The following is a 27041-nucleotide window of genomic DNA, read 5'->3' as shown; positions in this document are numbered from 1 at the left end:
CGTGAATTTACACTTGGAGCAAAAGAAATCAGAGATACAGTATATACATTCAAATGGAACCATCAATGCCATTCTCCTGTATTGGTGATAAGGCACATGGATGGGGGCAGATGTATTAAGCCTGGTGAAGGGATAAAGCAGTGCTAAGCGCAAGGTGATAACGCACCAGCCAATCAGCTCCTGTCATTTTTCAAATCCGTAATGATTGGCTGGTGTATATCACCTTGCGCTTATCACTGGTTTATCACTTCTTTATCCCTTCTCCAGGTGAATACATCTGCCCAATGATCCATGCTTACCGACTATCTGGCTGCACCATGCAGGAGGGTGCAGGCAGCTCGGTATAATAGGGGGCATGACCTCAACATGGGAGGGAGGTGCAGGGGTGTGGATGCAAGATTGCATCATCCTAGCTCCCGGCCAATCCGGTAGAGTAGGTAAGTAGGCAATGATCCTTATGGCTACATGCATTTTTAAATAGGTTTCTCGTGGCCACTTATATGGAACCACTTGTTAGTAGAACACAATAATGAACAAGTTATGAAAAGTACCAGTGCTTATGTCAAAAAGAAGATCTTACTGGGCAACAGGCTCAATCTGGGTCAGTACACGACCTCGTTACTCCACCACGCTCATAGGAGTTACTTTCACAATCTTCCTGAAATGCTTTTGCAAAAGTAGGCAAGTATGTATTAGCATGAGTTGTGTACTGCACTATCACTGCAAGGCCACATCTCCTGAGATCACCAAAAGCAATAGTAGTCCCCTCCCATAATAACAGCCACCACATAAATACTCACCACCTACTTCATACTCAGCCAGCTGCTATTCCCAGTACAGAGGGAAATGTAATAGCCTGTCAACCGCAGGCATCCGTGAAGTGGCTGCTGGCTTGATCATATCTTTGCAAATATATGTAACTGAGATCTCTGTATTTCTACTATCATATAGGATGTAAATCTCATTTACTGGTCCATTATAGTGTGCTCCAGGAATTCTGTGCGGTTTTCTTCAGGTCTTGTAAACAGCAAGAAAGTTTAAGTCTGTTACTTTCAATGTAGCACAGTACACCAAGGGCCTCTGGTGGTTGGATTTGAGAAGGCACCCTGCTTGCTCTTGACTGATACTGTAGTTTTAATTGTGATAGGAGAGTCAACTGGAAATAATGGGGTGATTCAGAGAAGGACGCATAGCGCAGAAGCTACATATGTCTCTGGTCCCAACTTTATGGTTGCAACCATATACCTCCTGTCCCAACTCTATGGCTGCAATTATATGTCTCTTGTCCCCGCTCTATGTTTGTAACTATATATCTCTTGTGCCAGGTCTAAGGTTGCAACTATATGTCACCTTTTCCAGCACTATTGTGGCAATCATATGTTTCTTGTTCCAGCTCTATGGTTGCTATCATACAGGTATGTCTCTTGTCCCAAATCTATGGTTGCAACCATATGTCTTCTGTCCCAGCTCTATGGTTTTAACCATATGCCTCCGGTCCCAGTTCCATGGTTGCAATCATATGTCTCCGGTCCCAGTTCCATGGTTGCAATCATATGTCTCCGGTCCCAGTTCCATGGTTGCAATCATATGTCTCCGGTCCCAGTTCCATGGTTGCAATCATATGTCTCCGGTCCCAGTTCCATGGTTGCAATCATATGTCTCCGGTCCCAGTTCCATGGTTGCAATCATATGTCTCCTGTCCCAGTTCCATGGTTGCAATCATATGTCTCCTGTCCCAGTTCCATGGTTGCAATCATATGTCTCTTGTCCCTTGCTTAGATCTATCTCCACAGCCGGGTCTCCGCACTGTATGTCTTAAGGATGTAGTCTCAAAGGACTTTGATCTTTTTTTTTGTCAGGTTTACCTACTGTGTCTCAGGTGATGGATGTGACACTTGGAGATAAGGTTCTGGCTTCTCTAGAAGATCTGAAGCAATATGACTTCGAACGATTTAAGGACAAGTTGTCAGATTTCTTCTATGAAGACATACCTCCTATTCCATGTGGACATTTGGAAAAAGCAGACTATGTGGCTACAAAGAACCGACTCATAGACGTTTATGGAAAAGAGTCAGTTCTGGATGTGACCATTCGAGTCTTAAATCTGATCAACCTGAAGGGACATGCAGAGAAACTCGAGATGAGCAGTAAGTGTTTAGTGCATTACGATTCAGTTATCTGGCATGGTTGTCAAACACCTGTGTACGTGATCAGTTTCACCACAGATAAAATGACCAGATTTTCACAGACCTGATCGTTGTTGAGTGGGCTGATAAAATACGCTGCAAGGGTCCAACGTTCTCCAGAGGCCCAAAAACATTGGTTAAACCAGTGGTTCCCAAGGGTGTGGATCATTAGGTCGACCCTGTCTAGGTCGACAGCCACTAGGTCGACCACTGAATGTCGACAATAAGTAGGTCGACACTGACTGAAGGTAATTCAATGTAGGCAATGTCAACACACAAAAGGTTGAAACTGTTTTTTGGGAGGGTTTCTTGACCCAAATTTCTATCTGGGACCACCGACAGTTGAAACGCGTCCCATTGCAAGGCTCACTTCACTAGCCACGCTTCCGGCACTGTGGCGAGCATAGGTTTATAACCAACTTTCTGTGTGTCAACATTGCCCATGTCGACCTTCCATACCTGTCTACCTAGTCATGTGTTGATCTTCAGTCATTATCAAAGTACTTACTGTTGACCTACAGTGGTCAACCTAATGACTGTCGACTTTGATGTAAAGACCGGATACTGGTCCCCAACTCTGTACTCAAGGCACCCTAACAGTCCAGGTTTTAAGTATGTCCATGGCTGGTCAAATCAAATTGATTGAGGTACTAATTAAGTCACCTGTGACCAAGCTTCGTTATCCTTGAAACCTGGACCATTGTCCATGCCTTGAAGACCGAGTTTGGGAACTTCTGGGTTAAACAAAGCCATTTTCAAATGTTATATTTGAGAAAAAATGCTGTTCAAGTTGTATCCAACCTCCAAGGTGTTATCCCTGCCTTGTCCCAGCTCTCATTTTTTCTCTGACGTCCTAGTGGATGCTGGGACTCCGTCAGGACCATGGGGAATAGCGGCTCCGCAGGAGACAGAGCACAAAAGTAAAAGCTTTAGGATCAGGTGGTGTGCACTGGCTCCTCCCCCTATGACCCTCCTCCAAGCCTCAGTTAGATTTTTGTGCCCGGCCGAGAAGGGTGCAATCTAGGTGGCTCTCCTAAAGAGCTGCTTAGAGTAAAAGTTTTATTAGGTTTTTTATTTTCAGTGAGTCCTGCTGGCAACAGGCTCACTGCAACGAGGGACTTAGGGGAGAAGAAGTGAACTCACCTGCGTGCAGGATGGATTTGCTTCTTAGGCTACTGGACACTAGCTCCAGAGGGACGATCACAGGTACAGCCTGGATGGTCACCGGAGCCGCGCCGCCGACCCCCTTGCAGATGCTGAAAAGAGAAGAGGTCCAGAAATCGGCGGCTGAAGACTTCTCAGTCTTCATGAGGTAGCGCACAGCACTGCAGCTGTGCGCCATTGCTCTCAGCACACTTCACACCAACGGTCACTGAGGGTGCAGGGCGTTGGGGGGGGCGCCCTGGGCAGCAATGAAAATACCTATACTGGCTAAAAATACATCACATATAGCCTCTGGGGCTATATGGATGTATTTAACCCCTGCCAGGTTGTCAGAAAAACGGGAGAAGAAGCCCACCGAAAAGGGGGCGGGGCCTATTCTCCTCAGCACACAGCGCCATTTTCCCTCACAGAACTGCTGGTGGGAAGGCTCCCATGCTCTCCCCTGCACTGCACTACAGAAACAGGGTTAAAACAGAGAGGGGGGGGCACTTATTTGGCGATATGATTATATATTAAGATGCTATAAGGGAAAACACTTATATAAAGGTTGTCCCTGTATAATTATAGCGTTTTGGTGTGTGCTGGCAAACTCTCCCTCTGTCTCCCCAAAGGGCTAGTGGGGTCCTGTCCTCTATCAGAGCATTCCCTGTGTGTGTGCTGTGTGTCGGTACGTGTGTGTCGACATGTATGAGGACGATGTTGGTGAGGAGGCGGAGCAATTGCCTGAAATGGTGATGTCACTCTCTAGGGAGTCGACACCGGAATGGATGGCTTATTTAAGGAATTACGTGATAATGTCAACACGCTGCAAGGTCGGTTGACGACATGAGACGGCTGGCAAACAAATTAGTACCTGTCCAGGCGTCTCAAACACCGTCAGGGGCTTTAAAACGCTCATTTACCTCAGTCGGTCGACACAGACACAGACACGGACACTGACTCCAGTGTCGACGGTGAAGAAACAAACGTATTTTCCTTTAGGGCCACACGTTACATGTTAAGGGCAATGAAGGAGGTGTTACATATTTCTGATACTACAAGTACCACAAAGAAGGGTATTATGTGGGGTGTGAAAAAACTACCTGTAGTTTTTCCTGAATCAGATAAATTAAATGAAGTGTGTGATGATGCGTGGGTTTCCCCCGATAGAAAATTATTGGCGGTATACCTTTTCCCGCCAGAAGTTAGGGCGCGTTGGGAAACACCCCTTAGGGTGGATAAGGCGCTCACATGCTTATCAAAACAAGTGGCGGTACCGTCTCCAGATAGGGCCGCACTCAAGGAGCCAGCTGATAGGAGGCTGGAAAATATCCTAAAAAGTATATACACACATACTGGTGTTATACTGCGACCAGCGATCGCCTCAGCCTGGATGTGCAGCACTGGGGTGGCTTGGTCGGATTCCCTGACTGAAAATATTGATACCCTTGACAGGGACAGTATTTTATTGACTATAGAGCATTTAAAGGATGCATTTCTATATATGCGAGATGCACAGAGGGATAATTGCACTCTGGCATCAAGAGTAAGTGCGATGTCCATATCTGCCAGAGGATGTTTATGGACACGACAGTGGTCAGGTGATGCAGATTCCAAACGGCACATGGAAGTATTGCCGTATAAAGGGGAGGAGTTATTTGGGGTCGGTCCATCGGACCTGGTGGCCACGGCAACAGCTGGAAAATCCACTTTTTTTACCCTAAGTCACATCTCAGCAGAAAAAGACATTGGCCCTCATTCCGAGTTGTTCGCTCGGTGTTTTTCATCGCATCGCAGTGAGAATTCTCTTAGTGCGCATGCGCAATGTTCGCACTGCGCATGCGGCAAGTATCTTTACTTTGAAGAAAGTATTTTTACTCACGGCTTTTTCGTCGCTCCGGAGAACGCATTGTGATTGACAGGAAATGGGTGTTTCTGGGCGGATGTACGGCGTTTTAGGGGCGTGTGGCTGGAAACGCTACCGTTTCCGGAAAAAACGCAGGCGTGTCTGGAGAAACGGTGGGAGTGCTTGGGCGAACGCTGGGTGTGTTTATGACGTCAGCCGGGACCGAAAAGCACTGAACTGATCGCACAGGCAGAGTAAGTCTGAAGCTACTCAGAAACTGCTAACTCGTTTGTGATCGCAATAATGCGCATACATCGGTCGCACATTTAAGAAGTTTAGATTCACTCCCAGTAGGCGGCGGCTTAGCGTGTGTAACTCTGCTAAATTCGCCTTGCGAGCGAACAACTCGGAATGAGGGCCATTGTCTTTTCAGCCTCAGTCCTTTCGTCCCCATAAGGGCAAGCGGGCAAAAGGCCAGTCATATCTGCCCAGGGATAGAGGAAATGGAAGAAGACTGCAGCAGGCAGCCCATTCCCAGGAACAGAAGCCCTCCACCGCTTCTGCCAAGTCCTCAGCATGACGCTGGGGCCGTACAGGACCCCTGGATCCTACAAGTAGTATCCCAGGGGTACAGATTGGAAATTCGAGACGTCTCCCCCTCGCAGGTTCCTGAAGTCTGCTTTACCAACGTCTCCGTCCGACAGGGAGGCAGTATTGGAAACAATTCACAAGCTGTATTCCCAGCAGGTGATAATCAAAGTACCCCTCCTACAACAAGGAAAGGGGTATTATTCCACACTATATTGTGGTACTGAAGCCAGACGGCTCGGTGAGACCTATTCTAAATCTGAAATATTTGAACACTTACATACAAAGGTTTAAATCAAGATGGAGTCACTCAGAGCAGTGATAGCGAACCAGGAAGAAGGGGACTATATGGTGTCCCGGGACATCAGGGATGCTTACCTCCATGTCCCAATTTGCCCTTCTCACCAAGGGTACCTCAGGTTCGTGGTACAGAACTGTCACTATCAGTTTCAGACGCTGCCGGTTGGATTATCCACGGCACCCCGGGTCTTTACCAAGGTAATGGCCGAAATGATGATTCTTCTTCAAAGAAAATGGACGATCTCCTGATAAGGGCAAGGTCCAGAGAACAGTTGGAGGTCGGAGTAACACTATCTCAAGTAGTTCTACGACAGCACGGGTGGATTCTAAATATTCCAAAACCGCAGCTGTTTCCGACGACACATCTGCTGTTCCTAGGGATGGTTCTGGACACAGTCCAGAAAAGGGTGTTTCTCCCGGAGAAGAAAGCCAGGGAGTTATCCGAGCTAGTCAGGAACCTCCTAAAACCAGGAAAAGTGTCAGTGCATCATTGCACAAGGGTCCTGGGAAAAATGGTGGCTTCTTACGAAGCGATTCCATTCGGCAGATTTCACGCAAGAACTTTTCAGTGGGATCTGCTGGAAAAATGGTCCGGATCGCATCTTCAGATGCATCAGCGGATAACCCTGTCTCCAAGGACAAGGGTGTTTCTTCTGCGGTGGCTGCAGAGTGCTCATCTACTAAAGGGCCGCAGATTCGGCATTCAGGACTGGATCCTGGTGACCACGGATGCCAGCCTGAGAGGCTGGGGAGCAGTCACACAGGGAAAAAATTTCCAGGGAGTGTGATCAAGTCTGGATACTTCTCTCCACATAAATATACTGGAGCTAAGGGCAATTTACAATGCTCTAAGCTTAGCAAGACCTCTGCTTCAAGGTCAGCCGGTATTGATCCAGTGGGACAACATCACGGCAGTCGCCCACGTAAACAGACAGGGCGGCACAGGAAGCAGGAGGGCAATGGCAGAAACTGCAAGGATTCTTCGCTGGGCGGAAAATCATGTGATAGCACTGTCAGCAGTGTTCATTCCGGGAGTGGACAACTGGGAAGCAGACTTCCTCAGCAGGCACGACCTCCACCCGGGAGAGTGGGGACTTCATCGGGAAGTCTTCCACATGATTGTGAACCGTTGGGAAAGACCAAAGGTGGACATGATGGCGTCCCGCCTGAACAAAAAATTGGACAGGTATTGCGCCAGGTCAAGAGACCCTCAGGCAATAGCTGTGGACGTTCTGGTAACACCGTGGGTGTACCAGTCGGTGTATATGTTCCCTCCTCTGCTTCTCATACCCAAGGTACTGAGAATTATAAGACGTAGAGGAGTAAGAACTATATTCGTGGCTCCGGATTGGCCAAGAAGGACTTGGTACCCGGAACTTCAAGAAATGCTCACAGAGGACTCATGGCCTCTGCCGCTAAGAAGGGACTTGCTTCAGCAAGTACCATGTCTGTTCCAAGACTTACCGCGGCTGCGTTTGACGGCATGGTGGTGGAACGCCGGATCCTAAGGGAAAAAGGCATTCCGGAAGAGGTAATTCCTACCCTGGTCAAAGCCAGGAAGGAGGTGACCGCACAACATTATCACCACATGTGGCGAAAATATGTTGCGTGGTGTGAGGCCAGGAAGGCACCACGAAGAAATTTCAACTCGGTCGATTCCTGCATTTCCTGCAAACAGGAGTGTCTATTGGACCTCAAATTGGGGTCCATTAAGGTTCAAATTTCGGCCCTGTCAATTTTCTTCCAGAAAGAATTGGCTTCACTTCCTGAAGTCCAGAAGTTTGTCAAGGGAGTACTGCATATACAAACCCCTTTTGTGCCTCCAGTGGCACTGTGGGATCTCAACGTAGTTCTGGGATTCCTCAAATCACATTTTAAACCGCTCAAATCTGTGGATTTGAAATATCTCACATGAAAAGTGACCATGCTGTTGGCCCTGGCCTCGGCCAGGCGAGTGTCAGAATTGGCGGCTTTGTCTCACAAAAGCCCATATCTGATTGTCCATTCGGACAGGGCAGAGCTGCGGACTCGTCCCCAGTTTCTCCCTAATGTGGTGCCAGCGTTTCACCTGAACCAGCTTATTGTGGTACCTGCGGCTACTAGGGACTTGGAGGACTCCAAGTTGCTAGATGTTGTCAGGGCCCTGAAAATATAGTTTCCAGGATGGCTGGAGTAAGGAAAACTGACTTGCTGTTATCCTGTATGCACCCAACAAACTGGGTGCTCTTGCTTCTAAGCAGACGATTGCTAGTTGGATGTGTAGTACAATTCAGCTTGCACATTCTGTGGCAGGCCTGCCACAGCCAAAATATGTAAATGCCCATTTCACAAGGAAGGTGGGCTCATCTTGGGCGGCTGCCCGAGGGGTCTCGGCTTTACAACTTTGCCGAGCTGCTACTTGGTCAGGGGCAAACACGTTTGCAAAATTCTACAAATTTGATACCCTGGCTGAGGAGGACCTGGAGTTCTCTCATTCGGTGCTGCAGAGTCATCCGCACTCTCCCTCCTGTTTGGGAGATTTGGTATAATCCCCATGGTCCTGACGGAGTCCCAGCATCCACTAGGACGTCAGAGAAAATAAGAATTTACTTACCGATAATTCTATTTCTCGTAGTCCGTAGTGGATGCTGGGCGCCCATCCCAAGTGCGGATTGTCTGCAATACTTGTACATAGTTATTGTTACAAAAATCGGGTTATTATTGTTGTGAGCCATCTTTTCAGAGGCTCCGCTGTTATCATGCTGTTAACTGGGTTCAGATCACAGGTTGTACAGTGTGATTGGTGTGGCTGGTATGAGTCTTACCCGGGATTCAAAATCCTTCCTTATTGTGTACGCTCGTCCGGGCACAGTATCCTGAGGCTTGGAGGAAGGTCATATTGGGAGGAGCCAGTGCACACCACCTGATCCTAAAGCTTTTACTTTTGTGCCCTGTCTCCTGCGGAGCCGCTATTCCCCATGGTCCTGACGGAGTCCCAGCATCCACTACGGACTACGAGAAATAGAATTATCGGTAAGTAAATTCTTATTTTTTCCTTATGTACTTTTTAGTAGGTATAGGGCAGTGATGCCAGTGTAAGGCTCAGCCCTTTTTTTTTTTTTTTTTTTAAATATTTTTATTGAGGTAACAAAGAAGTGATACAAGCATATCACAATAGTTACAATGTTGATTTGATACTTCTAGTAACAACATGTGGTTTAAGCTGAAATAGTACATTAACACAGATTCTCGTTATAGTGGGAACTTTCATACAAATAAGTCGATCTGAGTATAATAGTAAATGTTCAAGGTGTACCTCTCTTGATGTCGAGGGAAACTTATTGTATATCAATATAAATCTGCAATCGTCAACAGCAATAACTTAAAACTAAATTCTGAACATACAAACACAAATAAGACTGCGAGTCCTGAATCACAACAACAGCCAATATACAAAAGTAAGTGTCCCCCTACGTTAAGGTTATCGGAGGATCATGGGTTATCAGCCTGGTAAGATACCATGTGGTGTCCTTGAGACTATAATGAATCTGGTTTCTAGTGGTAAGTGGAAGCGTGTCTATGTATGACTCCCAGAGTGAAAAAAAACGCTCCACTTCTCTTTCCTTATGCAGGAGTGTCTCCACCCAGTCAATTCGAAACAGAAAGTATAGTTTATTAAAAAACAGTGGTAACTGAGGGGGTGAATTATCAAGCCAACTTTGCAATATAGTTTTTTTACCTGCTGCGCTTATAGCCAGTAGTAATTTCTTACTACCCGGGGTTATTCGAAGCAAAGGGTTAACCATTCCGAAAATTGCCCATTCCGGGGTAAATGGGACATAATTTGTCAGTTTTAATTCAGCATATCTGCGTATTAAGTGCCAGAAATATTTTACAATAGGGCAAGCCCGTAAGCAATGGTAGTTATCCGCCACCTCCTGATGACACCTGGGACAGTTATGAGTCGCGGAGGTACCTATATGAAATCGACGTAACGGGGAAAGATATGCATTATGGAATATGTTTAGGAATAGCTCAGTATACATACTAGAAGGAAGAGTTCTGCGAGAATATAGGAGGGTCTTTTCCAAATCTGGGATTGTTAGTTCAGGGAAGGGGGACAGCCACCCCGCCACTCCTCCCAATACTTTAGTATGATCCATAATATCTCTAAGGAAGGCATAGTGGATCGAGATAGCTCTACGTTGAGGGACTGTATTTTTCAAGAGGGCATCTAGGGGGTTATCCCAGTCTTTGTCTGAAAAATGCTGTATGACGTGGCTTACATAAAAGCGTGTCTGTAGGAAGGCCAGAGGATATGGCCTAACCATGGTATGTTTAGTAGATAATTCTGTAAAGGTGAGAGGGCGTTTCTCCCCCGACACTAGAGACCCAATATTCTCCACTCCCGCGTGTCTCCATAGGGTGAAGGGATGAGCAGCCATGCCGTCTAGGAATTGAGGATTCTTGACCAGGGGCAAATGTAAAGAATAGAAACCATTGAGTCCAGCTTTGTGACGCAGGATGTGCCAGAGCTTCCGCGTTGTCCAAAGCAAAGGATTCAATTTAACATGTTCCTCCACTTCCTGATCATGTTGATGTAATAAGCCTATTAATGCAGTGTCCCTCAAAAATTCCTGTTCCAAAAGGACATCAGTATAAATCGATGTCCCCTGTAGCCAGTCTCTCAAATGTCGCAAGAGAGCTGAGTGGTTATACCCAGTGACATCAGGGAAGTTGATGCCGCCATTCATTTTTCGTTGATATAACTTCCGTAGGGCTATGCGTGCGCGTCCTCCCTTCCATATGAATTTCCTAATCAAGGCGTTCAAGTGGACTGTGTCTGCTTTAGTCAAAAGTACTGGGAGGTTTTGTAGTGGGTATAATATTCTAGGTATTGCTACCATTTTTAAGAGATCTGCTCGCCCCAGGAAAGAGAGTGGCAGACGTTCCCAATGTCTCACATCTTCCATAAGAGTGTGTATCACCTTTTTAATGTTAAATTGGTATAAATTGACCGGATTTCGGGGCAAAATTATTCCCAAGTAAGGGATAAATGTTCTGGCCCATTGCAGAGACAAATGAGAGGCCCAACGAGGTTGAGTTAGTGTGCCCCCAAGGAGCATAGCCACTGACTTGTCCATGTTAAGTTGCAGGCCGGATATGGAACCGTATATATTAATTGTGTGTAATATTTGATCTAGGGAGTGTTCCGGGTTGGATACGTATAACAAGATATCATCTGCGAATGCAGAGATCTTTATTTCCCTGCACCCGACTCTAATACCCTGAAAGGTATGCCATTGCTGTAGAGTGCGTAGTAGGGGATCCAGCGCTATGTTGAAGAGGAGGGGTGATAGAGGGCAACCTTGGCGGGTGCCTCTTTCCAATGTAAAGCTTGGGCTTAAAAGGCCGTTTACCAGTAGGGAAGTATTCGGATCGTGGTAGATATATTTTATAAAATTTACAAAACTATCATCAAAGCCTCTTTTTTCTAATATAGTATGAAGGTGTGACCAGAGAATAGAGTCAAAGGCCCTATGGATGTCTAAGCTGACCAATATATTTTGAGTGGGTGTCGGGCGTTGAGCCGCCACAACAGCCGCTATGGCCGTCCTAATGGCCCTAACTGCATGGCGTCCCTGTATAAATCCCAATTGCTGGTCCGAGAGAATTGATGGCAGTATAGCCTGGAGGCGCGTTGCCATGATTTTGGCCACCAATTTGTAATCGACATTTAACAGACTTATAGGTCTGTAAGACGTCAATAAACTTAGATCCTTGTCTGGCTTAGGGAGCAGGGTCATGAAAGCCTCATTGAAAGATGAGTAGGGAGCTCCCTTTTCATGTATAGACCTAAATAATTCTAGCAAGGTCAGGGCAATGTGGGCTTGTAAAATTCGGTAATAGTCGCCTGACAGACCATCAGGTCCCGGAGACTTTCCATGGGGAAGGGTAGATATGGTTTTGTTGATTTCATCCATAGTTATTGGGCCAGCAAGTGCTTCTCTCTGATCAGGTGTCAATTTTGGAAGCACTGAATCTGCAAGGATAGTTAAATGGTCGGTCAAATTAATAGGGGTTGAGCGGAATGCATTTACAAAATAATGGCGGAATTGTGCAGTTATATCCGAGGAATTCGTTAATAAAGCTCCCGTGACGGGATGTTTCAAAGTAGTAATAACCTGGCGTTTCCTAAATGGCTTGGACATTGTTGCTAAAAGTTTCCCTGCTCTGTTACCCCAGCGGTAATATTTGTTTCGTGTGAAGTCAATTGATTGTTTTGCTTTGTTGGCGAGATATGTCTCCAGTAGTTGACGTGCTTGTCTATATGAGTTTTTAGTATCGTCTGAAGGTGCATTTGTGTACTGAACAAAGGAGGTTTGCATTTCGGCCTTAAGTGCTTCATATTCCTTTCTAGAGTGTCTGTTTTTCTGTAAGACGTAACTGATTATGTGGCCCCTCATAACCGCCTTAGAAGCACTCCAGAAAAGGATAGGGTCATCCCAGTGTTCAAGGTTGTCATCGACATAATTAGTCCAATGACCAATCAGGTAGGCCTTAAAATCGTCAGATTGTGCTAAGTAATGGGGAAATCTCCATATACGGCTACGAGGGTGCAGGTGAGGATGAGTCAGGGAGATGGAGACCGGGGCATGATCCGACACCATTATATCATGAATATCTGTGTGAGCTATATTATTGAGTAAATTATCTGAGATAAGGATCCTGTCTATACGGGAAAGGGAACCATGGGCCATTGATAGGTATGTATGCGTTTTGTCTGTAGGGTTCAAAAGGCGCCAAGGGTTTGACAGGCATAAGTCTAATTTAAAGGATTGGTAAAAATGGGCATGAAAGTTAGAAGGTCTTTGCATTGGAGGCAATTTATCTAAAGAGGGGTCTTCTACCATATTAAAATCACCTCCTACGATGAGGGAATGGTTCGTTCTGCCCTGAAGGATGTGTCCAAGATCTTGGATATATACATGTGGATTTATATTAGGGGCATATAGGTTGACTAGAGTATATTGAGTATGGTACAGGTCGATGTCCAATATGATATAACGGCCCTCCGGGTCTACAACTTGAGACAAAATAGTGACAGGAAGATCTTTATGAAATATTATTGCTACACCTCGTGCCTTACGATGGTAGGGAGCGGATATACAAGAGCCATACCAAGGGGCCTTTAGTAGGTTGTCCTCTGTATTGACCCAATGTGTTTCTTGCAAAAATATAATGTCCGGACTAAACCGTTTAAGGTGGGTAATGACTCTCTTTCGTTTGACCGGTGTATTGAGTCCACCGACATTCCATGATATTATCTGTAAAGGTTTAAGCTTGGGGGAGGTGTCAGCGCCTATATGGGGAGACGACATGGCTACCCATCCCCCCACCAGGGGTTAAGTATCTGTAGGAGGTTGTTAACAGGTAGGGAATCCCTGAGACCGCATATCACCCAGTCGACAAGGTAATAGCTACATCCTCTCACGGCATGGAAGTCAGGAAACAGAGAGACATCAAAAAGCTGTAGCAACATTCTAGGACTCGCAGTGAATAACATACAAATAAGTGTAATCCAAGTTACCTCTAAACTCCACATTTTCGTATTTTCAAGCAAACCAGAACAGTGGTGGGCATCATCTTGAGTAAGATGTGCGCACCTGAAACCAAAAGTAGAAACAAAAAAAGAAAAAGCAAAAATAAAGCAAACCCAGTAAAAGAGAGAATGCTTCATTCGTAACATAGTAATACTACCCCAGGGGATCAATAGAGGTCATGATTCCCCTACCCGGTGGTCGACCTTTTGTAAATATAAGTCATCTATGAGGAGAACGGGGGGACAATTGAGGGGGCTTAAAGTATGATTTGGCCTCACGTGGGTCAGAGAAGTAAATTGGCTTTCCGTCCTCCAACACCCTCAGTTTTGCCGGATACAGCAGGGAAAACCTGATTTTTTCGTTATGGAGGAAGGTGCATATCTCAGAGAATTCTTTACGCTTCTGTGTGACTGACGCTGAGAAGTCCTGAAAGATCAGTATTTTAGTCCCTCCCACCACTAGTCCCTGGGACCTACGATAAGACGCCAGGATTTTTTCTTTTGTTCTATAGTCCAAGTAACGGGCTATGACCGGACGAGGTCATCGTCTGGATCCCTCTTGTTCTATGACAATTCTATGGGCCCTTTCAATATGGGGGATTTCTAAGTCATTTATAACCCCTAATGCTTTGGGTAAATCAGCAGTGAGGAAAGATGTTAAAGCATGGCCCACTACAGATTCTGGAATCCCTATGAATCTTAGATTGTTCCGTCGGGACCTATTTTCTAACTCATCTACCTTGTCTTGTAGTTGTATAATAGCCCTGTCATGATTCTCCGCGCCTTCCTGACAAGAATGCAGGTGATCCTCCACATCACTAACTCTAGTTTCCAGAGCAGTTATACGTGATGCATGAGAGTCTATACGAGTAAGGCCTGCTTCTAGACGTGTTTGGAGATCTTCAAATCGTTTATCCATAAGTGGCATCATGAAATCTGCGATTTCTTTAGCCGTCAGGGGAGTGGTAGTTGTTCCCGGGGAATCTCGGCCATCACTTTCAGAGAAAGATGGGGAAGGTGGTCCCGATTTTTGAGTGTTGGTTTTCGTTTTTGGGGCCTTATTTGCATTATTCTGTTGTTTAGGAGGCATGACTTTATCAATAAATTTGTCCATACCCCTGTAGAGGAGGACAGTTATGAAGGTTGTAGAGAGAGAAAGCCGATAATGAAAAAATGTATACGTATAATAATATCGGGTAGGGGTCAGAGTTAGAGCAGTTGACAGTTACATTTAAACTATAATTCGAGGTAGCTTCCTTTAAAGAGGGAGCAAGTTCACATCAGATGCTCAGTAGATCCCATATGAAGCAAAGGAATCACTGCCAATATAGGAACAGCATATAAAAAAAAAAAAAGGGGGGGGAGGGCAACAGTTATATGTCAACGAGTGGTGAAGCTATATAACAATAATACCAGAAACAGTACGTTCTAGGACGTCGCTCCAGGTAAAGCACCACTATAAAAGGGTCAAGCAGTTTGACAAAACCTGCAGTAAGGGATTAGCGGGATGATAACCACGCTGCGTGAGTAATTATTATTGATAACCCTACAGAAGGAGAGTAATTGTTAGACAAAGCGACAAGCTTAGTTTCATATATACAATGGCACACTATGGTGTTATAATAGCAACTATAGCATTTTCCATAGAGATAGTATAAATGACATATTGCAAGAACCCCACAAGAGGGCAGCATTACACAAATAATAACCAGCTGAAGTGCAACTAGATATATATGCCGAATAGTAAAAAATAAATGAGGGGAAAAAAAAAACATACTACAAAATAGAACAGCCTTTTGGCAGAGGAAGTGTCGTGTTGACCAGTCCAGGGAATGGATAAAATACAGTTATAATATCCTATGAAATAATGTAAAGGCAATTTACAGTCTCAAGGTGCTCCATTTAGGTAATCCTCCGGCATATTGGTCAGATAGACTGAGTTCTGAGGTGTGTAAACTGAGGTCCGGTGCGAAGAGAGAGCAATAGAGGGGGGGGGGGGGGGGGTATCAGAGAGGGTCACTGGATGGGCTAGGGAAGGAGGTATGCAGGGGGGGTATGGGTAACACACAAGGGGGGAACGGTTCAGAGTATAGGGAGCATGGAGAGTGTTAATAGAAAACAAAGGGGGAAACAAACATTATTAGTACCTGGGGGAAAATGAGTCCAGGCGTCCAGGATGAAGAGAGCAGGTCCAGCCGGAGAGGATCAGGCAGCCCTGGATTTCACCAGAGGAGCCCAGGAACACCACCGGATAAATCCTGGGGACGCGTTGCCAATTCGCTGTCCAGGACAGGGGAGCCCGGGCCACTTTGAGCTCAGGCAGATGAACCAGGCAGGGGGGCGATTAGTGCAGGGCAGCAGGGGGATAGCATGCAGGGCCAGCCTAAAGGAAGATCTTCAGAGCACTACTGTCCAGGATCCGTGTGAACGAGCGGCCAGAGAACCAGGTCGTTAGAGGACAGAGCTGCCGTCCGTCAGCGCGTGAGGAGAGCCCGGCGTCCCCACAATCAGCGCGACTCAGTTGTGGAAAGGCAGTGAGTGGATGAGAAGGAGTTCACAACTGTGGGCTCACGGTCCCCAGCACCCAAATATGTAGCTGTTGAATGACGGGCAGCGTCAGCCGGGATCCCTGCAGTGAAGTATGCCGACAACGGGGGCGGCCGGGGAGAAGCAGTAATCAACTCGCTGGCGGCTAAGGAGAGCCGCGGGAGCCAGCCAAGAAAATATCTGATACCTCAGATCCCATCACCCCGCTCTGGGTCCCGTCAGAAACCAGGTCAGCGGCTGCAGTAGATTAATGTCGGAGCATGGATTCCCGCGGGTCGTCAACCCAGGGACACCCCCAGCGACCCGACCACGGCCACCAGCGGAGCCTCCTCAGAAGTCACCGTCAGGAGAGAGGTATATGTAGATGGCTAAGCAGGGGTATATGAGCAGTCATCGATTTAAGTTTAAGTGGCAGTAGTCGTTGTGCCACGCTAGTTTTCGCGCCAGAGCAAAGGCGCTCACACAAGCCTCTCACATCAAAGGCCAGACTCCGGGGGTATAAAAGTTCCAGACAGTTGTTTGGTATCGGGGTTATCCGCGGTACTGAGGCTGTCTAGTAGTGTAGTTTTTAAACCTCAGAATCAAAGTTATTTTAATGGATGAGAGGTGATTTAGCAGACCCCTGTCTGGAGAGAAGCTAAAATGCGGCCACACGAGGTGCCCCGCCCACCGGAAGTCCAGGCTCAGCCCTTTTAAATGTAATCCGAGTTTGTCTAATGTAAGCTGTGCTCTCCTCTGATTGGCGTTCCCCTGACTGGACAGGTTTTAAGAGTAGTGAGCTTGTCTATTCAACTTAACTTCTTCTCAACCACTGCCTTTTGCTTAAATCACCACCTCTTGCTGCCAACCCAAAGGGGGAATGATTTACTTAACTCAACGCTAATATTATTAGCAGATTTATTCAAGTTTTATTTGTAGTTATTTGGGGAATGTGTAATGGTTTCATCCCTACACATCATTTGTTTGTTTAAGTTTTATTGCTCCAAATGGGTGATGGACTAGGGGAGGGTCCAATCAATCAATGTGCTTACATACACATGTTTGGGCTTTATATTAGTGTGTAGTTTAGCTGAATTAGCGTAGCTGAATCATTGTGTGGAGAAAGATTTCAAAGGGAGAACATTTCTAAGGGTTTCATCTGGGACTTATACTGGACTTTAACTGGACGGAAACTGCATGGAAACTCCAAACAAAAGCAAATAAAACATCACAATCCACCAATACTTGGACTGCAGCTACAAATGTTTGTACACACCTATTATTCTCCAAACCTCACTTACTCGGAAACTAAACATTCACTTTCTGCAAAAACACCTGCAATACAACTTTTACTCTGACCCTGCAAATATCTGGAAAACAAATGTTTTATTGAGAAGCATATTTGATGAAGTAACACTGACTTGTGGTTTGCCGACACTGTGTAATTTTCCATCTAACATCAACAAATATTTGATTTACTGGTAATCTGTAGATATTAACATAATTTTAAATACTTGCAAATTGTATTTCTTTCTGCAAACTTCACTGCTCTCTCATACACCCACCACTCCTCCTATTCTCATTTTACTAGCAGTTTACACACCCCATCCACACTATGGCCAGGCTGGCAACCCCCATTACTCATTGTCCTTCTAATCCTTTATTCTGTCCCCTGTTACCACCTCTATCCCTCTCTCCCAGTCTCCTACATCTCATCCTCCCTCCTCTCCTCTGTCTGCCTCCCTACCCCTCTTCTGTTTCCCCATTGCAATTCACTTCTGCCCCTTCACACTATTTATACCCCATCACTCAACCCTGCTCTCTCCCTCCTCTGCCTGTCTCCTCACCTCTCCTCCACCAGTATCAAACTGCACTCCCTCCCTGTCTCACGCATGCAGTCTCCCTTCCTAGCCAAGGCCCCAGCACCATCATCACACCCTCTTTATCCTCTCCTTCCAAATTACTCCTACCTCAACGCTACAGCAATCCTGATAATCTCATTCATATCTCTCCCACAAACTCATACCCCCTATCCTGTGCCCTCTGGAATGCCAGATCTATTTGCAACAAACTGGCCCCCACTCATGACCTTTTCATTTCCAACTCCCTGCACCCCCTGGCCATTACAGAAACCTGGATTACTCCTCATGACACCACTTCTCCTGCTGCTCTCTCTGCTGGGGGCCTCACATTCTCACACACACCCCGACCCGGGGGTCGCCATGGGGGTGGTGTTGGGATCCTTTTACCCTCAAGCTACACATACCAACTTATACCTCCAGAACCTTCTCTTACATTCTCTACATTTGAGGTCCATGCAATACGCCTCTACCAACCTACTAATCTTCGAGTTGCTGTAATTTACCGTCTACCTGGCATTTCCTCCAAATTCCTCGACAACTTTGCTTCCTGGCTACCTCCCTTCCTCTCTTCCGACATTCCCTCCATTATTCTAGGTGATTTCAACATCCCTATCGATAACCCCACAAAATCCCCTGCCTCTAAACTCCTTAACCTCACCTCTTCACTTGGTCTCTCCCAGTGGACCACCTCACCCTCCCATGTGAACGGGAGCTCACTGGATCTGGTCTTCACTCACCGCTGTGATATTTCTGATTTCTCCAATTCCCCTTTTCCCCTCTCTGACCACCACTTGCTCTCATTCAACTTATCTATCTCTGCTCCCCCATCTCTCCCTCCTAAGGCTACCATCACGAAGCGTAACATTGAGGCTATTGACACCTCATCCCTTTCCTCCCTGTTTGACTCGCTTCTCTGTCCTCTTCTCTCTCTCACATGCCCTGAACAAGCCACATCCCTATACAATGCATCTCTTACTTCTGCCCTTGACTCTGTTGCTCCGCCAACCACTATTCACCCTCGAAGATCAACACCTCAACCCTGGCACACCAAATGCACCAGATACCTACAAAAATGCTCACGTACTGCCGAGCAACAGTGGAGGAAATCACGCTCTAAAGCAGACTTCCTCCATTTCAAATTCATGCTCTCACCCTTCAGTACTGCCCTTTCCATTGCTAAACAATCATACTTCAAAATCCTCATTTCTACACAGTCTTCCAATCCCCGGCGCCTCTTTGCCACTATTAACTCCCTCCTCTGCCCATCACCACCTCTTCTCCCTTCGTCATTGTCTGCTCTTGACTTGGCCACTTATTTCACATCCAAGATTGACTCCATACGTCAGGATATCACTTCCCACCAGACCAGCAACCAGCCACCACCCATCCCTTGCCACCCCTCCCCTTCCCTCTTACCAACTCTGACATCTTTCTCCCATGTATCTGGCGAGGAAGTCATGGCCCTCATCCATTCCCCCCCCCCACAACCTCCCCGCTCGACCTTATCCCCTCCCACCTCCTCCGCTACCTCTCCCCTTCTGCCTGTTCCCATCTTGCCCACCTTCTCAATCTCTCCCTTTCATCAGGCACTGTCCCCTCTGCCTTCAAGCATGCTATTGTCTCCCCTATTCTTAAAAAACCTACCCTTGATCCTAACACTCTCTCCAACTATCGACCCATCTCTCTCCTCCCCTTTGCCTCCAAACTTCTTGAGCGTATTGTCTATAATAGCCTCACTGCCTTTCTTTCCTCTCACTCACTGCTTGACCCTTGCCAGTCTGGTTTCCGTTCTCTCCACTCCACTGAAACTGCCCTCACAAAAGTCTGCAATGACCTCCATGCAGCCAAATCTAAGGGCCACTACTTTCTGCTTATTCTTCTTGACCTCTCTGCTGCTTTTGACACTGTGGACCACCCTCTCCTTCTGCAAATCCTTCACTCTCTTGGTCTGCATGATACTGCCCTCTCCTGGCTGTCCTCCTACCTCTCTGATCGTTCCTTCTCTGTCTCCTCTCATGATGCTACCTCCCCCCCACTTCCACTAACTGTTGGTGTCCCCCAAGGCTCTGTTCTTGGTCCTCTCCTTTTCTCTCTCTATATGTCCTCTTTAGGTGAACTCATTAGTTCTTTTAACTTCCAATACCACCTCTATGCTGATGACACTCAAATCTACCTCTCCTCCCCTGATTTCTCCACAGCTCTCCTCACTCGTACCTCAAACTGTCTTTCTGCTATCTCTTCCTGGATGTCTCAGCGCTTTCTTAAACGCAACATGTCTAAGACTGAGCTGATCATCTTCCCACCCTCCCGCACAGCCTCACCTCCCACAATCTCATTATCCATTGATGGCACGACTATCTCTCCTAGCCCCCAAGTACGCTGTCTTGGCGTAATCCTAGACTCCTCCCTCTCCTTCAAACCACACATTCAGCACCTCTCACAAACCTGTAATTTTCATCTCAAAAACATTTCTAGAATCAGACCTTTTCTCACCCAGGATGCCACTAAGATCATTATTCACTCACTGATTATTTCCAGACTGAACTACTGTAATCTCCTCTTAACTGGCCTCCCTGACAATTACCTCTCTCCACTCCAATCTATCCTCAATGCTGCTGCCCGGCTCATCTTCCTCACCAAACGCACTACGTCTACCTCCCCTCTCCTACAGGCCCTCCACTGGCTTCCCTTCCCTTTCAGAATCCAATTCAAACTTCTCACACTCACTTACAAAGCACTCACCCACTCCTCTCCCATCTACATCTCTGACCTTATCTCCCTTTACTCTCCCACCCGTCCTCTTCGCTCTGCTAATGCACGCCGACTCTCCTGTCTTCTGATTACTTCCTCCCACTCCTATCTCCAAGATTTTTCACGTGCTGCTCCCTTTCTCTGGAATTCTTTACCTCTCCCCCTCAGACTCTCCACCTCTCTACAAAACTTCAAACGGGCTCTTAAGACCCATTTCTTTACCAAACCTAGCCAAATCTCAACATAACCCTCTGTTCCATGCTCTCTATGTACCCCATCTGTGTCACCCCTGTCTGTCTACCCCTCCCCTAAGAATGTAAGCTCTCACGAGTAGGGCCCTCTTCCCTCATGTGCTTATACTTTTCTTACTTTAATAATCCTCAACTGCCCAGATCCCACAGTTTTTTGGCCACCTGGAACTTATCTCTATGTTTACTGGTGTAGTTATGCTTAGTTGCCCTGTACTTGTCCTATATTGTCTTCAACTGTAAGTCACTGTTTTCCTATTTTGATTATGTGCATATGTACTCTGTAATTGGGCGCTGCGGAATCCTTGTGGCGCCATATAAATAAAGGATTATAATAATAATAATAATAATGAAAAACAGGGTACAGGCTGTGCAGCAAATTTACTGCAGAGCATGAACCACCTTCTTTCAGGCTGCCTGGACACCGCCTTCCACACAATGGGCCACAGGCTGCCTATTGCCATATAGAAAGGTAGCACGTGGACACTTAGTTTACATTAAGTTAAACTGTCTCACACCACTAGACAGCTGAGCGGCACATGATAATTTCTCCTACTTCAAATAACAATAGGTTTGTTTTGTATGTGTACCTGTCTCCCTCTGTCCACTCATATTTCCTAACTCTCGCCCTGTGTTTATACCCCTGTCTGTTTCTGTCCATTTCTCTCTTCTCTTTTGGGCATCTGTTTGTCTCTCTCTCGCTCTCTATATGTTTCTCCATAGCCCTATATATGTTTCTCTCTCCCTCCTTTGTTTGTCTGACGGTTTTTGTCCTCGCCCAAAGGTGCACACTTGGGGGGTCTGCAGTTGCCCAAAACTACTTCCTTTGCCTTTCTGTGTCATATAGTTAATTGAGATAAGAGTTGATCACCTCTTTGTTACTTTCAAACACTGTAGATATTTACTAAACAAGCATTGGTGTCCGCATATGCATTGTCATTCGCGCCTGCACCTGGCACCATGGTTTATCACACCCCACCTTTTACAGTGGCACTTAACGCCCTACAAAAAGATGCGAGTGAAAAACGCATGACGCAGCATACTTTGCACTCAAACTTGCCTGCTCTCACAAGATGTATGGGATACTCATGAGTTTCAGAGATAGAGGAGACCATCTTCTAGATCTCACCTAGGGGCAGATGTACTAAGTACTAAGAGAATGGTAACGTGGAGAAAGATAAACTACCAACCAGTCAGCTAATACTTGTCATTTTTCAAACACAGCCTGTAACATGACAGTAAGGAGCTGATTGACTGGTCCTTCCATCGCTCTCCACTTATCACCCTCCAAAGCTTAGTACATCTGCTCCCTAATCTTTTTGTGAAGTTTGCAAGGTGGAGCTATGCCACCCCATTGCATGATGCAAATTGAACCAGAGGACAATCTTGACTGAGGGCTCTGTCCTGACCGTAGATATACTGCAGTGTTTCTTTGGTGGGAAAGGTGGAGGCATGTTGCGTTGAATGACCCAGTGAATGGGTACCACTTACAATTGCTACTGGTAATTAATGGATGTTTTTTGTGAGGGTAGCTAATCTTCAGTAAAAGAGGTGACATCTTCGGCTGTGATACACAAACTTCTTGTCCATCAGGCTAAAACAGAGCAATAAGAAATATGTCTGTATCTAAATATATTCTTGACTCCCTTTATTGTAATTATTTTTTATTTCTAGGAGAGAATGTGCAGAAGTTGCGGAGAACAAAGCTGGAAGGTAAGTCATTAAAGCCTGACTGACAGTATCCATGAATTAGACCAACGTATGTCACACTTATAGGGGTTGTCGCCGTTCAGGGGCAACTTTTTTCAGGATTTTTTTATTTATTTTCATTTTTAAAAACTATTATTTGTTCTTGAAGATATAAAATATTTGTAATATTGCTTATTATATGCGAACACGATCATCACAGTTCTAAAGGATCGATTACATGAAGCTTCTAGAACAGCAAGTGGAGGTGTTGCTATCCGTGTCTATCATTGTTTAGGATGCAAAAGAGAAACGATTGCTAGTATGTGATTGGTTGGGCACCGGCACTTTTCATTTTTAGAAGTTTTAGTACATCTGCCCTTAAATATTATTACTCTGCTTCCTGTAGGAATATGCATTTTTCTATCGACAAACATTAAGCCAACAAGCAGGAAGATCGGCAGGAGTATGTCGGCGGCGCTGTGTCAGCAAAGTTATAATATGCAGCTTAAAGCATTTTAATGGTGTCGGCAGTATACGTGCAAACACGCCGATAAAGCAGAGTATGTTTACACAGGTATACGGCTGTCACCGTTAGAAAGCTTTAAGGTGCATCTTAACTTTGTCGGCACAGTGCAGCCGACATACTCCTACCAATCTCCTGCTTATCGGTATAAAGATTATCGATGAGCTGAATGCATTCCATTTCCCAGAATGCTCTCTTAGCCATGCAGTGGATAGGCAACTGTGCTTAATTACCTGAATACCCAGGATAGTTTCTGACCAGGTTGTCAATGAGCGGCCTATTTATCATCACCTAATGGCCCGATACATAAAATATATGCCATTTCCACATGTGTAACAGGCCATTCGTCATTAGGGGTCCTGATATTCAGCAAACTCTGAAAACTTGCCTGCAAGGCCAAAAACGCCTCCAGGAATTTACATGTTTAAACATATCTAAAATTCCTGATGCCCAGACACTGCCATGGGAGGATTGGGAAATTGTTGCAATCTGCCGCTAATATATGGGAACATTTAAGGCTCCATACGTTACAGATGTATTGCTGCAATGTCCTAATCCCCCCAACGGTCCGATCAAGGGAATTGAGAGTGGAAAACATGTTGAAAAAAATCTCTATTTCCCGATCAGCAAATCTGGGATTTTTCTAATTAAGAATTTCCCATATGGATCGACAATCATCGATGCCCGCTGATCGCCGGTGCCGGTGAGGGAAGCGGGTCTCTCATGTATGTACCTTTACTCCTTGCTGACCATTTTGAGTCAATATTCAAGATCCAAGAGTTGCGGGACTGCTGCACGCTCCACAGGGAGTGCCACTGTAATCCACGGTGGCTACGGCCTTAAGTATAGGTATACTAAGGGGGAAGGGGAGGGGGGGTGCAGAATATCTGGACCCCACCGGGCCTCTCCAGCAGCCCAAGCAATTTATAAATATCCCCCCTTCCCACAACACACACACACACACACACACACACACACACACACACACACACACACACACACACACACACACACTTTTGGCGCCACTGCATCTGTGTGTTCTATTCAAGAGCTCGTAGGAAACATACATACAAAGCTAGCATAGGTGATAATCACACTCTTACTAATAGGCTATACCTCTCCATCTTGGTGAATACGCTCAACTATATTACAGTATCATGTTTATTGACTAGTATCCGTTATAATGGTGAAATTGATAAAATCTTGTTTCAGATTTCAGAACAAAATACATGGAGCATATGAAGAATAAATACCATGTTTTTGAAGATGGAAATGCCCGTATTGGGGAGATTGTTCATCTACAGTTGAGGTACACCAGCCTTCTGTTCAGAAACAAACATCAGAATGAAGAAGAGAGAGAACATGAAATAACAGCTGCAGGCTGGAGGCATCTACAGATTATGGAGCAAAGATCTTCAGAAGACTATTCCCCAACTAACATCCATAGCCTGTTCGACCCCGATAAAGGCGGGAGCGTCTCGAAGTCTGTGGTGATACAAGGACCCGCTGGATTTGGAAAGACCATGACCACTCAGAAGATCATGCTGGATTGGGCATCTGAAAACCTCTATCGGGACAGGTTTAAATTTGTGTTTTACATGAGCTGTCGAGAACTCAACACCGTCACTGGTGACAACAGCCTGGCCGGGCTCATGCGTAAAATATGCGACTTCAAGTGTAACCAAGATCTGCTTAAATCTGTCTTTGAAGATTCTGAAAGGATTCTCTTTATCATTGATGGCTTTGATGAATTGAAGTTGTCCATAAATGATGCTGAGCTCTGCGAAGACCCTTTCCAGGTCACCACCAAAGACATCCTTCTGAACAGTCTACTACGGCAACGATATCTTAGAGAAGCCTCGATGATCATCACCACAAGACCATACTCATTGACGGAGCTGAAGAACCTGGTGAAATATCCACGATATGTGGAAATTCTGGGGTTTACAGGGAAAGACCGAAAGAAATATTTCTATAACTTCTTTGAAACAAAAGAAAAGGCAGACCTGGCTCTCGGTATAATAAAGGACAACGATACTCTATTCACCATGTGTGTGGTGCCCATAATTTGCTGTATTATATGTACTCTCATGAATCAGCAAATGGAACATGGAATGACAGTGGCCGATTGCAAGACATCCACAGCAATTTACCTGTTCTACCTGAAGAGTTTAATAAAGTATCACGGCAGGGGCATCAACAAATCAACAAACAGCTCTATAAAGAAGCTGTGTGCTGTAGCCAATGAAGGGATTTGGGAACAGAAGTTCCTATTTGAGGAAGAAGATCTGAAGAGACACGGACTCTCAATGACCGAACCCGAGTCTACATTTCTGAATGAGAACATCTTCCAAAGGGGAGTTGAGACCCAAACATCCTACAGCTTCATCCACCTGAGTGTCCAGGAGTTCTTTGCGGCTCTCCATTACCTGCTGGAAGACACATCAGTCACTGGGAGAATCTTTCCACGGACCAGTGAAATGAATCGTTTCCTGCAGGAATTATGTCGCAAACCACAATTCGAATTAACGGCGCAATTTCTTTTTGGCCTCTCAAATGGCAAAAACATTCAGGAGATTGAGAGATGTCTTGGTTGTAAAGTTTCGCTAAGGGATAAATCGCCTTTAGAAGATTGGTTGAAGAAGCCTCGACAATTTTACGACAACTTAAGTCTTAAATGTTTGTATGAGGTGCAAGATGAAGACTTGGTGGAGAGAATCATGCCTCACTATTTGCGTGTGGAAGTACACCACCGGTCCTTGTTTTTCTCTACACCTTTCATTAGTTACTGGAAATTATCTTACTGCTTGATGAACAGTAAAAGTGTGCATGAAATTAAGCTTCATGAATATGACATTGCGCCCGAAGCGCGAGAAGCTTTAGCTCCAGCTCTCGGCAAGTGCTCAAAGATTTTGTAAGTGCTAATCATACCATTCAGAAAATGTCATTCGGCGCTGGTGATGACTCGTGATTTTTTTGGAATAAGAATTTGTGGTTTATTTATTATCCATTATTTTCTACAAAAGTAGGTAAAAATTAACATGTGCAGAGAGAGTTAGATTTGGGTGTTTCTGTGCAGGATAAATACTGGCTGCTTTATTTCTACACTGCAATTTAGATTTCAGTTTGAACACACCCCACCCAAATCTAACTTTCTCTGCACATGTTACATCTGCCCCACCTGCAGTGGAACATGGTTTTGCCCAACTGCTATCTTTTTTGGTTTGCTGACAAGCCTGAATAAGGCCCATATAACGGATATCTCCTGCTTACCTTTCAGCCCCGATTTGGCCCGATGTCCCCATAAAATAGTATTAGGATCTAAATTTATCAAGCTCCAAAAATACAACTTTTTTTCGGAGCTTGTCAGTGGGAACCTACACCACCTGAAGATGCCTTGGTTCCCAGAGACTGGGTTTGACATCCCAGTAAGAATGTTAACCCTAACCCACCCCTCCCGCAGCTTAACCCTAACCATCCCCTCTAGCTGCCTGACCCTAACTACCCACCCCCTTCACCCGCAGCTTAACCCCCCCGTCCCCATAGTTTTTAACCTTAACCCCTACTCCAGTACTGACCATCAGGCTCCGTGGGGATTCTGACCACCAGGATGCCGCATCCTGTTCCTTTCAGGGGTATTTTTCCTGCTCAAAAACTTTTCAGAGTAAGTCACGTAAGAAGCAATGGACCATTTTACTGCCACTCTCGGAATTCATATGTTTTTTTAAGTCTATTTTTACCAGATCGGGTGGTGATGAGATGGCAGCTATGTATCAGAAACAGTGGCTCCAATTTTT

General features: G+C 45.7%; 1 protein-coding gene across 3 annotated transcripts in view; it reads left to right on the top strand.

Annotated features, from left to right (window-relative positions):
- LOC134983603 (NACHT, LRR and PYD domains-containing protein 3-like) overlaps nt 1-27041 on the top strand; it is a 79718-nt gene that overhangs the window by 4951 nt on the left and 47726 nt on the right. For 2 of the 3 annotated variants that reach the window (XM_063949270.1, XM_063949269.1), the window contains exons 2-4: nt 1860-2147; nt 22707-22745; nt 24457-26158. In XM_063949270.1, coding sequence (XP_063805340.1) covers nt 1883-2147; nt 22707-22745; nt 24457-26158 — 2006 coding nt within the window. In that variant the 5' untranslated portion in view covers nt 1860-1882. The remainder of the gene's footprint in view (nt 1-1859; nt 2148-22706; nt 22746-24456; nt 26159-27041) is intronic. The other variant, XM_063949271.1, reaches the window with a different exon arrangement.

The sequence above is a fragment of the Pseudophryne corroboree genome (genome assembly GCF_028390025.1).
Source record: "Pseudophryne corroboree isolate aPseCor3 chromosome 3 unlocalized genomic scaffold, aPseCor3.hap2 SUPER_3_unloc_2, whole genome shotgun sequence".
Taxonomy (NCBI): Eukaryota; Metazoa; Chordata; class Amphibia; order Anura; family Myobatrachidae; genus Pseudophryne; species Pseudophryne corroboree.
The sequence above is the reverse complement of the archived record's forward strand: the minus strand, read 5'-3'. Positions and strand labels throughout refer to the sequence as shown.